A 13,247-nucleotide genomic window follows, 5' to 3' on the forward strand; every position below is an offset into this window, starting at 1 on the left:
TATAAGCTATATAATTGCTATCCGCTAAAAGTTTTCTATCAAAGGTCCAGGGTCTGATTTTTTCCCTTTGTTCATTAACTGTCATGGTCAAGACAAGGGGATTATGATCCGATATTAACATAGGGAGCATTGAAATTTCGGTATTACAAAGATGAGTTGCTGATATTAAAAAATAATCCAGTTTTGTATGTTTATTAAATGGGTGTGAGAAGTATGTAAACCCGGGTTCATTTTTCTTTTGAGTGCCCCAGACATCCTTCAACCCATAAGATTGCATTATGGAGGATACCGCCCTAAATACCCGGGGCTTACGACCAATATATGGGGTGTCGCCTGTGAAGTCAGCTGAGATGTTAAGATCACCACACATTACTATAGGTGATGGCCAGTCAGTAAGTTCTTTCTCGATGTAATCCATCACCCCTGGGTCATCCAGGTTAGATCCGTAGACTGAGCATAAAGTTATGCCTAATTTCAATTCGCATATTGCCCATCTGCCCAATGGATCAGCTTTTGATTTTTTAACTCCTCCCAGACCTACCCGGCCTATAATAGCTACCCCCTTTACAGTTGAAGTCTGTGAGGAACAAGATAAAATTTCATACCCCCGTAAATTCAACCAATGTTCCTTTTTCCAGGGTAGGTGAGTCTCTTGTAAACATACGATATCAGCCCTAATTAATTTAACATACTCCTCGAACCTTTCCCTCTTTTTCCAATCATTCAGACCACCTATGTTAAGGCTAATTAGCTTGATCCTTGACATACCCCTGCAGGGAGAAGAGCCAACAAACTAACCAATCACATTTTGTCCTAGATTTAACATCAATATGCATAGCCTCTTTGAGCATCTCACTTACATTAGTAAACAGATTTATTGCATGAACTTTCATTTTACTTCTTTTTCCCCCTTTGCACCTCCCCCCCACTCCCTCCGAACTCCCCCCCCTCCCAACCCCCCTGAACCCCCAGACCCCAACCCGCTCCCCGGTGAGGCGCGCAGACTGGGTCTGTGCGTGTGATGGGTGCAGCCCAGCAGTGGACACAGCGCTAACTACTTAACAGGCCACAGCCTCGACCTAGTGTATGACCTTAAACCACCGTATCGTGACTCCCTTACCACTATTAAATTCCAGCTTAGTGCCAACTTAAACTTAAACTAGACTTAAGACTTAAGACTTCAGTCTATGTCGATAATCAAAAGCTTTGGCCCCTGTTAGGCTGATATAGATCAAGTAATAGGCTATAATGAGTCTAGAAACTCCTGAGCTTTGATTTCCGAGGAGAAATACAGGGTCTTGCCTAGATGAATTACTTTTAACTGAGCAGGATTAATAAGATAAACCTGCACTCTTTTGTCCAGGAAAGGCTTGATTAATTGTCTTAATCTCCAGCGCCGTTCAACGGTGGAGTGGCAGAAATCCGGCCTTACAAAGAAAGAACCTCCTTCCAAGGTTCTTTTGGCATCCGGCCGCGCTTTCTCTGATATGGACTGACGGAGAAGGAAATTGCCTATATAGATTAGGATAGCTCTGGGCTTATCGCCTTCTCTAGCATTTTGTCTCAATTTGAAGGGTGTCCTATGTGCCCTCTGAATTTCAGTAGCCCAGTTCCAACCGGCGATGTCTGGGAAGGCTTTCTCGAAGGTTCTAACAATAAACGTTTTGACGTCCTGACCCTCGATCCCTTCCGGGATAACGAGGACCCTAAGATTGTTCCTTCTTTGCCTGTTTTCTAAGTCCTCCAGCTTCCACTGGATATCGATTGCTTGGGCTCCCAGAGATTCCACTTTGTTTGTGGCTGCAGCAGCCTCTACTTCGGTGGCAACTACCCTTGAATTACTAATAGGATTCCCATACATTGTATTTAAGGTATTAACACAATTTGTAGGTTAGACTGGTGTGCACAAAACAAAATAGTGTTTCCACAGGTTTTTATGACATTTGCATGAGTAGTCTGTCAACGTAAAAATGTACAAGACATGAGTGTATTCTACTGGAACATTTTAAGGTGAGTAAATGATTGATCAAAGTGTGTAATGATTACTGTTTGGACAAAAAATTTAATCAAATCCATTCAAAAAAATGTGGAATTCGCTCAAGCTTTTGTTTTTGATAAAAGAATGAGATTATACATGTTACAATGATGTATTACTTTGTCATAAATGCAGTCTTAGCCCCTTTCATCACACTTAACACTACTTTTACGTGGATCTGGCCTTATCTAAATAAAGGTGCCACTGCAGTCATGTCTTTTATAGAGACTATGATTGCACTTGTGAAATCTGTACATTAATTTTCATAGTTTGTCATTCATAACAATGCTTTCTGACTTGTTCTGTTGCCTTTAGAGTCTGCCTCCTAGTGTAGTGGATGGTGAAGAGGGCACAAAGGACACAGTAAGTAGTTTTATTCTTGAATATATATACTGCTCTTATGATAACAGTCTAAAACATTTCCCAGTTCTTTGAAACTAAATGACATCAGCTTAGACTTCCTAAAAGTAGAATAAATTGATTGAATTGTTCATATTGTTAAGTATCTCCAGTTAAAAAGCAATTTAATGTAATTCATGCTCATTTTCTTCCTCTTCGCAACATAAAAGAAGCTCACTGATGTAGCTCTTAGTTCCAAATCTCTCAATCTTCATCTCTTCACTTGTCTATTTTATCATCGCGTCCTTTTCTAGAAATCTATTATTTTCAACAACGATTTATATACTGTAGTATACAAAAAAGTGATGGCTAGAACGCTTAAACTAATTTCAGCTATTTTTAACTACTCGGGCTGAGCCTCAGTCAATCGTTATTTTGCACATCACTGGGTTTAATCTGAATTAGCATGGTCGACAAAGGAATGATGGGTTGGAATGCTACACCAAGCGACTGCCAGTGGTTAGACTAATAGCAATCATTCCTTCCATCATATTTTATGTTATGTATATACTGTTACAATTTTTAGACTACTCATACACCTGTCCATTTCACGTCACCCAAATGTATTTCTTGTGGAGGTGTTCCCATAGCTCTATTTCTTAAAACTATTTTCTGACTTGCATTTATGACTCCATCCCAAATGTAAGGAGGTAAGGGACATTAGAAACTCAGTGACCACATTAGATAAACGTCAATGATTTGTGAAATCCAAATGCCAAATTACCCCACACATAATTGTATTTTGTTGTAAATGTTAGTTCTTTTTTTGTTTCTTCCAGGTACCTACAACAAATGTTGCTGACCAGAAACTGGATCAGACAATTGAGGAAAAAACACTTGAAGAGGTTAGTATAATCAGTCTGTTGATATATGTTTGTAAAAAACTCAAGAATATGCTGTTTGGCACCGATTTTGATCATTCTTACCATGCTTAGAGGACTAAAGATACCCTTTGTCCATTATCAATGAGAGACGAGGGCCTGGTTCCAAGGTTAGATTTTCCAAACTCACGGCCATCTTTGTTTTGCTGAGGCACACATATCAGAGTCATTTAAGACTAAAGTCTTGTGCACAGACTTTGGTACTTAGCATGATCTGTTTCCGGCTATTCCCTTCACATGCTCACCCCTCTGTTCAATGATTTAGGCAGCCATTATTGATTCTTTAATTCTTTGCTCCTTTAGTCAAGTCCACTCCTCAGACATGAAGTACCATCTCTCCAAGGTCCTTTTTCGTCTTTTCCATGATGCAGCCTTTTAAACACATTAACTTCCTCATATATATATAACTCATCCCTGCCATTGATCTGTGATTCCTGAATATGTATTTGCTGTTGCATAAACCCAGTTTAAAATATTTTGCCATAGTATATTTACAATTGTACATTATGGGTAATGAGTTTATAGTGCTGTTCATTTTGTTTACTGTGCCTCCTCAAATTCATATAGAAATTCATGAAATTGACCTGCACAACCACAAATTTGTAACAGAATGCCCACCCAAGGTATCCAAGGTATTAACATATCCATAGTTTAGAATGGGGAGTTCCGTGGAGAGGTTATGTTTCTGCAACTTTTTCTGACATTTAAAAGGGTTTAATTTCGGGTCACCCTGAAAGGCATATCTACTAAAGAGCACTCGCTCTTCTCATTCCTGCGTCCAGTGTGGTACCACAGAACCCATTTTGGAGATTATACTTCCTTCTCGCAGAACTCAGTCATTGTCCTGCGAACCTGCAGACTAGTCAGGTGTGTTCCACTGGGGTGGTCGTCTGCTGACCTGCCTCAATCACCTACCTGACGCTAGGAGACAGGGACTGAATACCACCCTCCGCAGGGTGCTGCAAGGTGGTGGGTAGACATGCCTGGACAGCTGGAAACCAGAGCTGTGTGCAGTGGAGTGTGGTTGGGGCAGGTCCGCAATAACCGGTCGGGCTACTGGAGCTGCCTCTTTGCGATATCCTGCAGGCTACAAGCCTACTACCTGGGACCTGATTAGGCCTAGCAGCAGTGAGATCTTGGGCGTCTGTCATGGGGGTTGTAGTGGCAGAGCAAGGGGAGAGGCTGCCCGTCCTGGTTTGGGTGCTGCTGTGGCTACCGCAGTCTTGTGGCTGCAGCTGTGGGCTGTAGAGGCATGCTGACTCGCTGCAAGGTGTGCGGACCACTATGTGATTAGGGACAGACGCCTGCCTCAACACAGGGGACTCGGATTGAGTCAACTTTCCCGTGGCACTGCGGGCTGTACCCGCGCTTACAGGTGAGCCATCCCTGCTATTTTGCCACAGTGAAACCTGAGACTAGTATGTTTATGAGCACTCATTATAGGGAATGATTTAATAGTGGTGTTTACTATTCATACCATGAATTTTTAAATTCCCATAGGGATTCATATGAAATGAGTGACAGTACCACAAATTCAGATATTAACACAGTCATAGCTCAGAATGGGGAGTTCCATGCAGAAAGAGAATTCCCACAAGTTTTGCAGACATTTTAAAGTCCAAACGTTCTATGTAAACATGTAGAAGACATGAGTGATTTCAGTTTGAGTAACCTAAATGGGCCACCCGGTGAATTACGGCATAATATATCTAAAAACCCTCATCATCAAACATTCTACAATGCCAACTGATGATGATTGTTAGAGATGTAGGAAGGTGCAAATAGAACTTTTTTTTATTTGCACTTGATGGCTTTGGTAAGGGCGTCGACATGAGCGGCAGAACTATACTATGAATTCTGCTTGACCTAAACAAGATAATAAAAATTAATTTTCAGAAACAATGTAGAATTAGCATTAACTGTTGTTGGTGATAAAATGATTATCTTCCATATTATGTAATGCTGTATTATTGGTTCACAAATGTAGTATAATACCCTTACAGCATGTCCAACACTGCTTTTATATGAGTCTGCCCTTATGGACATAAGGACACCACTGCACTTGATTTGGTCAGAGAGACTAAAAATGCACCTGAGAAAACTTTCAATAATTACCATAGTTTGTCTTTCATGGAGAACTCTTTCTGGCTATCGCTTTTACCATTAAAGTTGGCCTCCAACTGTAGTGGATAGGGAAAAGGCCATGAGGGGCATAGTAAGCAGTTACCTTGATAGAGATCGGGGGTCACCTGACCAATAATTTCACCATATAGTTTTCGGGCCCATAAATTTCAATTCACCATATACATTAATCAGGCGACCTCACAATCTACCATCAGCACCCTGATTCCTTCCTGTTGTATTCTAGTGTACCCGGCTTACCATCCACCGTTACGGGTACCTATGACCACAATGGATCAGGGAGCTAGCTGTAAAAGAAAGGCAGGCAAAATACAAACCCAACGTCATAAACTTTAGATTTTCATAAAATGACCACGGACAACTGAGAAGTTTTAAAGGTTTTATCTAGTAATCAGTATCTGCGAGTATTAGGCTTACAGTTAAAAGGCAATCAATAATCAAGATAACAAAAAGCACGTAACCATACAAGAAAAGTGTAAGGGCAATCATTAAATTTGTAAATAGAGTGACAGGGAACAAGCTAAGTAAACTTAAACTGAAACTCAGGAATAGACATCTATAAATGAGCTAGCTTATTGCATTTACTAAAATTATGCTATTGGGACGTACTTCATAAGAGAGAATGAGAGGAAAATTAGGAATCCTATACATCTATCAAAAGGGTGCAAGGTGGAACACGCTATAATTCTAATATTATGGTTTAAGAATAAAATTCAGGAGAAAATATAAACCACATCTAAAGTCATAAACAGTATGGAGAGAATTTGTGCTCTAAAAGGTAAGGTAACATAGGAACATGCTATGAAAATTCAATGGTCATTCATATAGTAGATTGCGGAAAGCATGGAAATTATAACATGTGCAAAGGTATGTCTTTATTGAAGCAAAGACAGAAAATAGAAAGGTGCAGTATAGAGTTCTCAGCCCTATCTATATATTTACCTAGAATGGTGTGAAAACCAACCCTGGCCACGGATCAGTCAAGGACAGGAAATACCCCAAGGAATAGCAGTCATCAATGGGACAGCAGGTGCAGAATGGACACCCCAGGACAGGACAGGAAACCCAGATTAGGATCAGGACAGGACCACCAAGGCACGACCAGCACCCGCAGTTCGGAAGCAACGCCTGCGCTCCACCCTCTCTGCAGCTATCAGTCAGAACCCCGGCTCCGCCAGCACTTAAGGTTTAGTAAAACCTTCAAAAGTCTATGGTCAAATTCGGACAGAGTGCTACGCAGCACCTCTGTATTCAGTCACCTATTGAGTGCGTTGGGTCAGTGACAGGTCAGCTATTCAGACAAGTCGGACAAATTCTATAGCTAAACCTAGGCTAGATATACTGTTTTCGGGTCAGTGTACCACCCCCCAATGTTGCAAAGTGTCAGAATCCACAATTTCGATTGGTCCCAAAGTAGGCTAAGTTAACACACCAATCAGAACAGACTACTGCAAGCCTAAATTTACATTCTTGGGTACCGCCTAGCAAGATTGGGGTTCCCATGAGAAGTCGCACTGAATACAATAGGAAGAATACATTGTTAATAAAGTAACAGTTTTCAGCTTCTCTGGCTGGGTGAAGGTGCATCTTCCCAGGCACATCTTGGCAGCGACTCTCTCTTGGCGCTGTGTCAATGCCACCTCGCTACTTCTGATTCTGCGCGGTACTGCACTCCAGCACGGCCTCCCAAGCACCCCATCACCCCTCCGTACCGAGGATACATGAAAAGTAAGCGAAAACAAATTAAAACATAGAAATAAATGAATAAACTACATAACATGATTGTGTACTTATGAATTATCACTATAAAAAATATACTATGCAATTATTTATTAGTGCAATACACAATAACACGAGAGCATCTGCACAAGCTTCACCATATTATTACACAAGCAGCCATCTTGTGGCTATTACGCAGGCGCACCCTTTCCCTCAAAAATCACAACTACGTCACGTCACATGAGTGTGACTAACGCATGCGCAGAAGCAATCTTCTAAACGGCGGCCATTTTAGAAACACAAATTAATCGTATTAGTAAAACACATAGGCAAGCATCGCTAGGATACATGTACATGGTAAAATAAAGGAAATTAGTAAAACGTACAATTTTGATTACAGAGTTATACATGAATCGAGGTTCTTGACTTCAGCAAGTCGCGTAATGTGCGAAATCTTGCTTCATCAACCTCTCTAATATTTATACTGTTTTTATACTAAAATCTAACATTGTTCCCAGTTCAGTGTAGATTAAGTGGCTCAGAGAGGATTTATTAAAAACTGAGTACAATTGCATGGCTGTTCACCTTGTTACATATTGCCACTCTAAAGGCCATTCACTGTCATTCATGCATATTTTCATCCCCCTAACTACCCTTGACTCTTAACTCCTTTACCTCTATATACCATACTTCACCCCCTTCACGTAACCCCTGATTCACCACTTTTGCGCTTTATCCCCAGTCGGTATATAATAGTATTGTATACTTTTTCCAGGTTGTTATGAGCTTTCCATGACATCTGCTATTTTCAAAAATTATTATATACCAAAACAAGTCTTGGAGTTCTCATACAGTTATCCATTTCCCATCAGTGAATGAATGAATAAATGAATGGATGAATGAATGAATGAAGTAAAATTTGTTTTGCGCAACGTAGCCCAAAGGCATCAAGGCGCATAAGATTAAATAGCTGAATAAAAGATAAAGCTGGAGGTAGCCTATGGATCACTGACATATTATCGAAAGACACATTATCGAGATACAAAAATATCGACACAAAAATATCGAAATCAAAAATATCGAAGTCATATCTACATAATGGTAAGTACAAAAATATCGAAAAAATAATATCGTTGTACAAAAATATCGAAATAAAAAATATCGTTTTTTTAAATGTATTAATAATAATGTAAAAATAATTTAAAAATACATATAATTTTACAAATATTAACGCATGTTTTTACAACGCAGATACTTTTACAACGCATACCATTACAACATAAGTATTGGTAAGTATATAATAATTTCTTATGTAAATTAATTAAAATAAATATAATATAATTTAATTTAATTTAATTTAATTAATTTAATTTAAATTTAATTTTACTTTAATTTTTACACTGTACCCCTGTACCCCAAAAACCCAAAACTGACCCTGAACCCTAAAAATACCCCTTTACCCAAAAACTAAAAACTGACCCTGAACCCTAAAAATACCCCTTTACCCAAAAACAAAAAACTGATCCTGTGCCCTAAAAATACGCCTTTACCAAAAAACTAAAAACTGACCCTGAACCCTAAAAATACCCCTTTACCCAAAAACTAAAAACTGACCCTGAACCCTAAAAATACCCCTTTACCCAAAAACAAAAAACTGACCCTGTGCCCTAAAAATACGCCTTTACCAAAAAACTAAAAACTGACCCTGAACCCTAAAAATACCCCTTTACCCAAAAACTAAAAACTGACCCTGTGCCCTAAAAATACCCCTTTACCCAAAAACTAAAAACTGACCCTGAACCCTAAAAATACCCCTTTACCCAAAAACCCAAAACTGACCCTGAACCCTAAAAATACCCCTTTACCCAAAAACAAAAAACTGACCCAGTGCCCTAAAAATACCCCTTTACCCAAAAACTAAAAACTGACCCTGAACCCTAAAAATACCCCTTTACCCAAAAACTAAAAACTGACCCTGAACCCTAAAAATACACCTTTACCCAAAAACTAAAAACTGACCCTGAACCCTAAAAATACCCCTTTACCCAAAAACTAAAAACTGACCCTGAACCCTAAAAATACCCCTTTACCCAAAAACTAAAAACTGACCCTGAACCCTAAAAATACCCCTTTACCCAAAAACTAAAAACTGACCCTGTGCCCTAAAAATACCCCTTTACCCAAAAACTAAAAACTGACCCTGAACCCTAAAAATACCCCTTTACCCAAAAACTAAAAACTGACCCTGAACCCTAAAAATACCCCAACCCAAAACTGACCCTGAACCCTAAAAATACCCCTTTACCCAAAAACAAAAAACTGACCCTGAACCCTAAAAATACCCCTTTACCCAAAAACAAAAAACTGACCCTGTGCCCTAAAAATACGGCTTTACCCAAAAACAAAAAACTGACCCTGTGCCCTAAAAATACGCCTTTACCAAAAAACTAAAAACTGACCCTGAACCCTAAAAATACGCCTTTACCAAAAAACTAAAAACTGACCCTGAACCCTAAAAATACCCCTTTACCCAAAAACTAAAAACTGACCCTGTGCCCTAAAAATACCCCTTTACCCAAAAACAAAAAACTGACCCTGTGCCCTAAAAATACGCCTTTACCAAAAAACTAAAAACTGACCCTGAACCCTAAAAATACCCCTTTACCCAAAAACTAAAAACTGACCCTGAACCCTAAAAATACCCCTTTACCCAAAAACAAAAAACTGACCCTGTGCCCTAAAAATACGCCTTTACCAAAAAACTAAAAACTGACCCTGAACCCTAAAAATACCCCTTTACCCAAAAACTAAAAACTGACCCTGAACCCTAAAAATACCCCTTTACCCAAAAACAAAAAACTGACCCTGTGCCCTAAAAATACGCCTTTACCAAAAAACTAAAAACTGACCCTGAACCCTAAAAATACCCCTTACCCAAAAACTAAAAACTGACCCTGTGCCCTAAAAATACCCCTTTACCCAAAAACTAAAAACTGACCCTAAACCCTAAAAATACCCCTTTACCCAAAAACCCAAAACTGACCCTGAACCCTAAAAATACCCCTTTACCCAAAAACAAAAAACTGACCCAGTGCCCTAAAAATACCCCTTTACCCAAAAACTACAAACTGACCCTGAACCCTAAAAATACCCCTTTACCCAAAAACTAAAAACTGACCCTGAACCCTAAAAATACCCCTTTACCCAAAAACTAAAAACTGACCCTGAACCCTAAAAATACCCCTTTACCCAAAAACTAAAAACTGACCCTGAACCCTAAAAATACCCCTTTACCCAAAAACTAAAAACTGACCCTGAACCCTAAAAATACCCCTTTACCCAAAACTAAAAACTGACCCTGTGCCCTAAAAATACCCCTTTACCCAAAAACTAAAAACTGACCCTGAACCCTAAAAATACCCCTTTACCCAAAAACTAAAAACTGACCCTGAACCCTAAAAATACCCCTTTACCCAAAAACCCAAAACTGACCCTGAACCCTAAAAATACCCCTTTACCCAAAAACAAAAAACTGACCCAGTGCCCTAAAAATACCCCTTTACCCAAAAACTAAAAACTGACCCTGAACCCTAAAAATACCCCTTTACCCAAAAACTGAAAACTGACCCTGAACCCTAAAAATACCCCTTTACCCAAAAATAAATCTAATTAATGTAATTAACTAATTAACATTAATTAATTACCAATTAATTATTAATTAACAATAACACTAAATTAAATATGTTACCACATTAAATCTAAAAAAAAATATATTAATTATTTAATTATTATTAAATTACTTCCCACCCTATTCCCCTATAAACCCACAACCCGCTCTAATACTAAAACGCAAAATGTTAACATAATTACTAATTTTCAAACATACATTTCTAAACATATTTAGCAAACATAAAAAGAACATAATAAAATACATAACACTAAAGAACAAAATTCCGATATTACTAACATACATACCTTAATCTCGATATTCTGTCTGTCGATATTATGGCACATCGATATACTATACCATCGATATTAAAACATCGATATTATTGTATATCGATATTTTGTTTTCGATATTTTGTCTGACTACCGTAGCCTATAGGTAGGCTCCTGTGTAGAGCTAGGTCTTTAAGACATTGCGGAAGGGAGAGAGCGACACAAGTCCCTTGAGTTCGTTTGGAAGTAAGTTACAGAGTTTCGGGGCAAGGGCAAAGAAGGCCTTCCCTCCCCATCTGGCCTTCACAGTCCGGGGGACTGACAGAAGGTTCTTGTTGGCAGAGCGCAGAGCCCTGCCAGGGGTATAAAGAGTCACAAGAGACCTGATGTCTTCTGCACCGGATCCATGGAGAGCACAGTGGGTGAGACATAGAACCTTAAAGTTTATCCTAGACTGCATAGGGAGCCAATGAAGGTTTTTTCTGATAGAAGAGCCTGGTGATCGTCTCAGCGCGTTAACAACAAACCTGGCTTGTGCATTCTGCACAACTTGTAAACGTTAGACCAGCCTCTTATTTATGCCTAGATAAAGAGCATTGCAGTTATCTAGGCGTGAGGATATAAGGGCAACCGAAAGTTGTTTCCTAGCCTCCAGGGAGAGGTCATGTGAGAGTTTTCTCAATATCCTTAGGACCCCACAGCAGGTGGAAATGGTCCTATTGACTTGCTTGTCGAAGGAAAGTGTGGTATCGAGTATTACACCCAGATTGCGAGCTGCAAGGGTGGGTGTAGGGCAGGTTCCAAGGGCAGATGGCCACCAGTCAGCCGACCAGACCTCCTGTTTACCTCCAAAATCAAGGACCTCTCTCTTTTCCGCATTTAATTTGAGGACATTTTTGGTCATCCAGCCTGCCACTGCTTCCATGCAGTTCCTAAAGTTTGAGGCCTCAGTCTCCACAGGTTGAGTGATGGAAACCATGATCTGGGTGTCGTCAGCGTACGATAGTACTTCCAATCCGAACGATCTTACTAGCCTGGCAAGTGGGGCCACATAGATGTTAAAGAGTGTAGGGCTCAGGGATGAGCCCTGAGGGACCCCAAACTGCACAGGCTTAGCGGGGGAGAGGGAGTTATCCAGTTTGACCCTCTGCTTGCGTTGGTTAAGAAACGATGCCAAGACGCTCAGGGCGGACCCATCCACTCCCATCTCACTAAGACGGGAGACCAGGATAAAGGGGGACAGGGTGTCAAATGCGGCTGTAAGGTCGAGCAGGATCAGAAGGGTAGTCTGACCTCTTTCGACCTTGGTGCGAATGTTGTTAACCACCACTGTGAGAGCTGACTCCGTACAGTGCGCCTTCCGGAAGCCATGCTGAGAAGAATCTAGCAGGCAGAATTTATCCAGGAAGTCACTTAGATGAAAGTTAAGATGGGCCTCGAGCATCTTGGCGGGAGCAGGGAGCAGGGATATGGTACGGAAGTTTTTTAGGATAGTAGGATCTAGGGTAGCCTTCTTCAAGAGTAGTTTGACAGTGGCCATTTTCCAAGGTGCGGGGAAAACACCCTTGAAAATTGCTTGGTTCATTATCTCCAGAAAAGGGGGTAACAAAACCTCTCTACACTCCTTCAAGGTCTTTAAAGGACAAGGGTCCAAAGGGGATCCAGATTTAAGCTTATCAAGGAGTTGATTGAGGAGTTCCAGGATAAGAGGAGAAAAATTGGACAGGCTGCCGAGAGGCAGGGTCGTCGGAGCCTGAAGGGAGAAAGTGGCAGGGGGAGGGGCGGCCTCAAGATTAAGATTGAGTGCTTCCAGGGCTGTGTAGATAGCCATGATTTTGGTGTGAAAGAAGGTGGAGATCTGATTACACAGCTCTTGGGTTGCCACAATGGGGTCAGGGAGTTGAGCAAGGGATAGGGAATCAACGATTTTAAATAGCTCTCTAGGCGAGCTAAGGGAGGCCGTAAGATTGGTAAAGTATGCCATCTTTTCTGCCAAAACTGCAGCTTTGTATCCTTTAAGCATACCCTTGTGTTTAGATCTTTCATTGGGATCAAGATGGGACCTACAAAGTCTTTCTTGCTTCCTGCACTCCTGCCTGAACAGTCTAAGGGAATCTGAAAACCAGGGGGCC

General features: G+C 40.4%; 1 protein-coding gene across 1 annotated transcript in view; it reads left to right on the forward strand.

Moving 5' to 3' along the window:
* Positions 1 to 2,247: 2,247 nt before the first annotated feature.
* LOC144752450 (uncharacterized) overlaps positions 2,248 to 13,247 on the forward strand; it is a 198,336-nt gene continuing 187,336 nt past the window's right edge. The window contains exons 1-2 of the mRNA XM_078640374.1: positions 2,248 to 2,286; positions 2,351 to 2,398. Coding sequence (XP_078496500.1) covers positions 2,248 to 2,286; positions 2,351 to 2,398 — 87 coding nt within the window. The remainder of the gene's footprint in view (positions 2,287 to 2,350; positions 2,399 to 13,247) is intronic.

Source organism: Lissotriton helveticus, chromosome 5_1, assembly GCF_964261635.1.
Source record: "Lissotriton helveticus chromosome 5_1, aLisHel1.1, whole genome shotgun sequence".
NCBI classification, from domain to species: domain Eukaryota; kingdom Metazoa; phylum Chordata; class Amphibia; order Caudata; family Salamandridae; genus Lissotriton; species Lissotriton helveticus.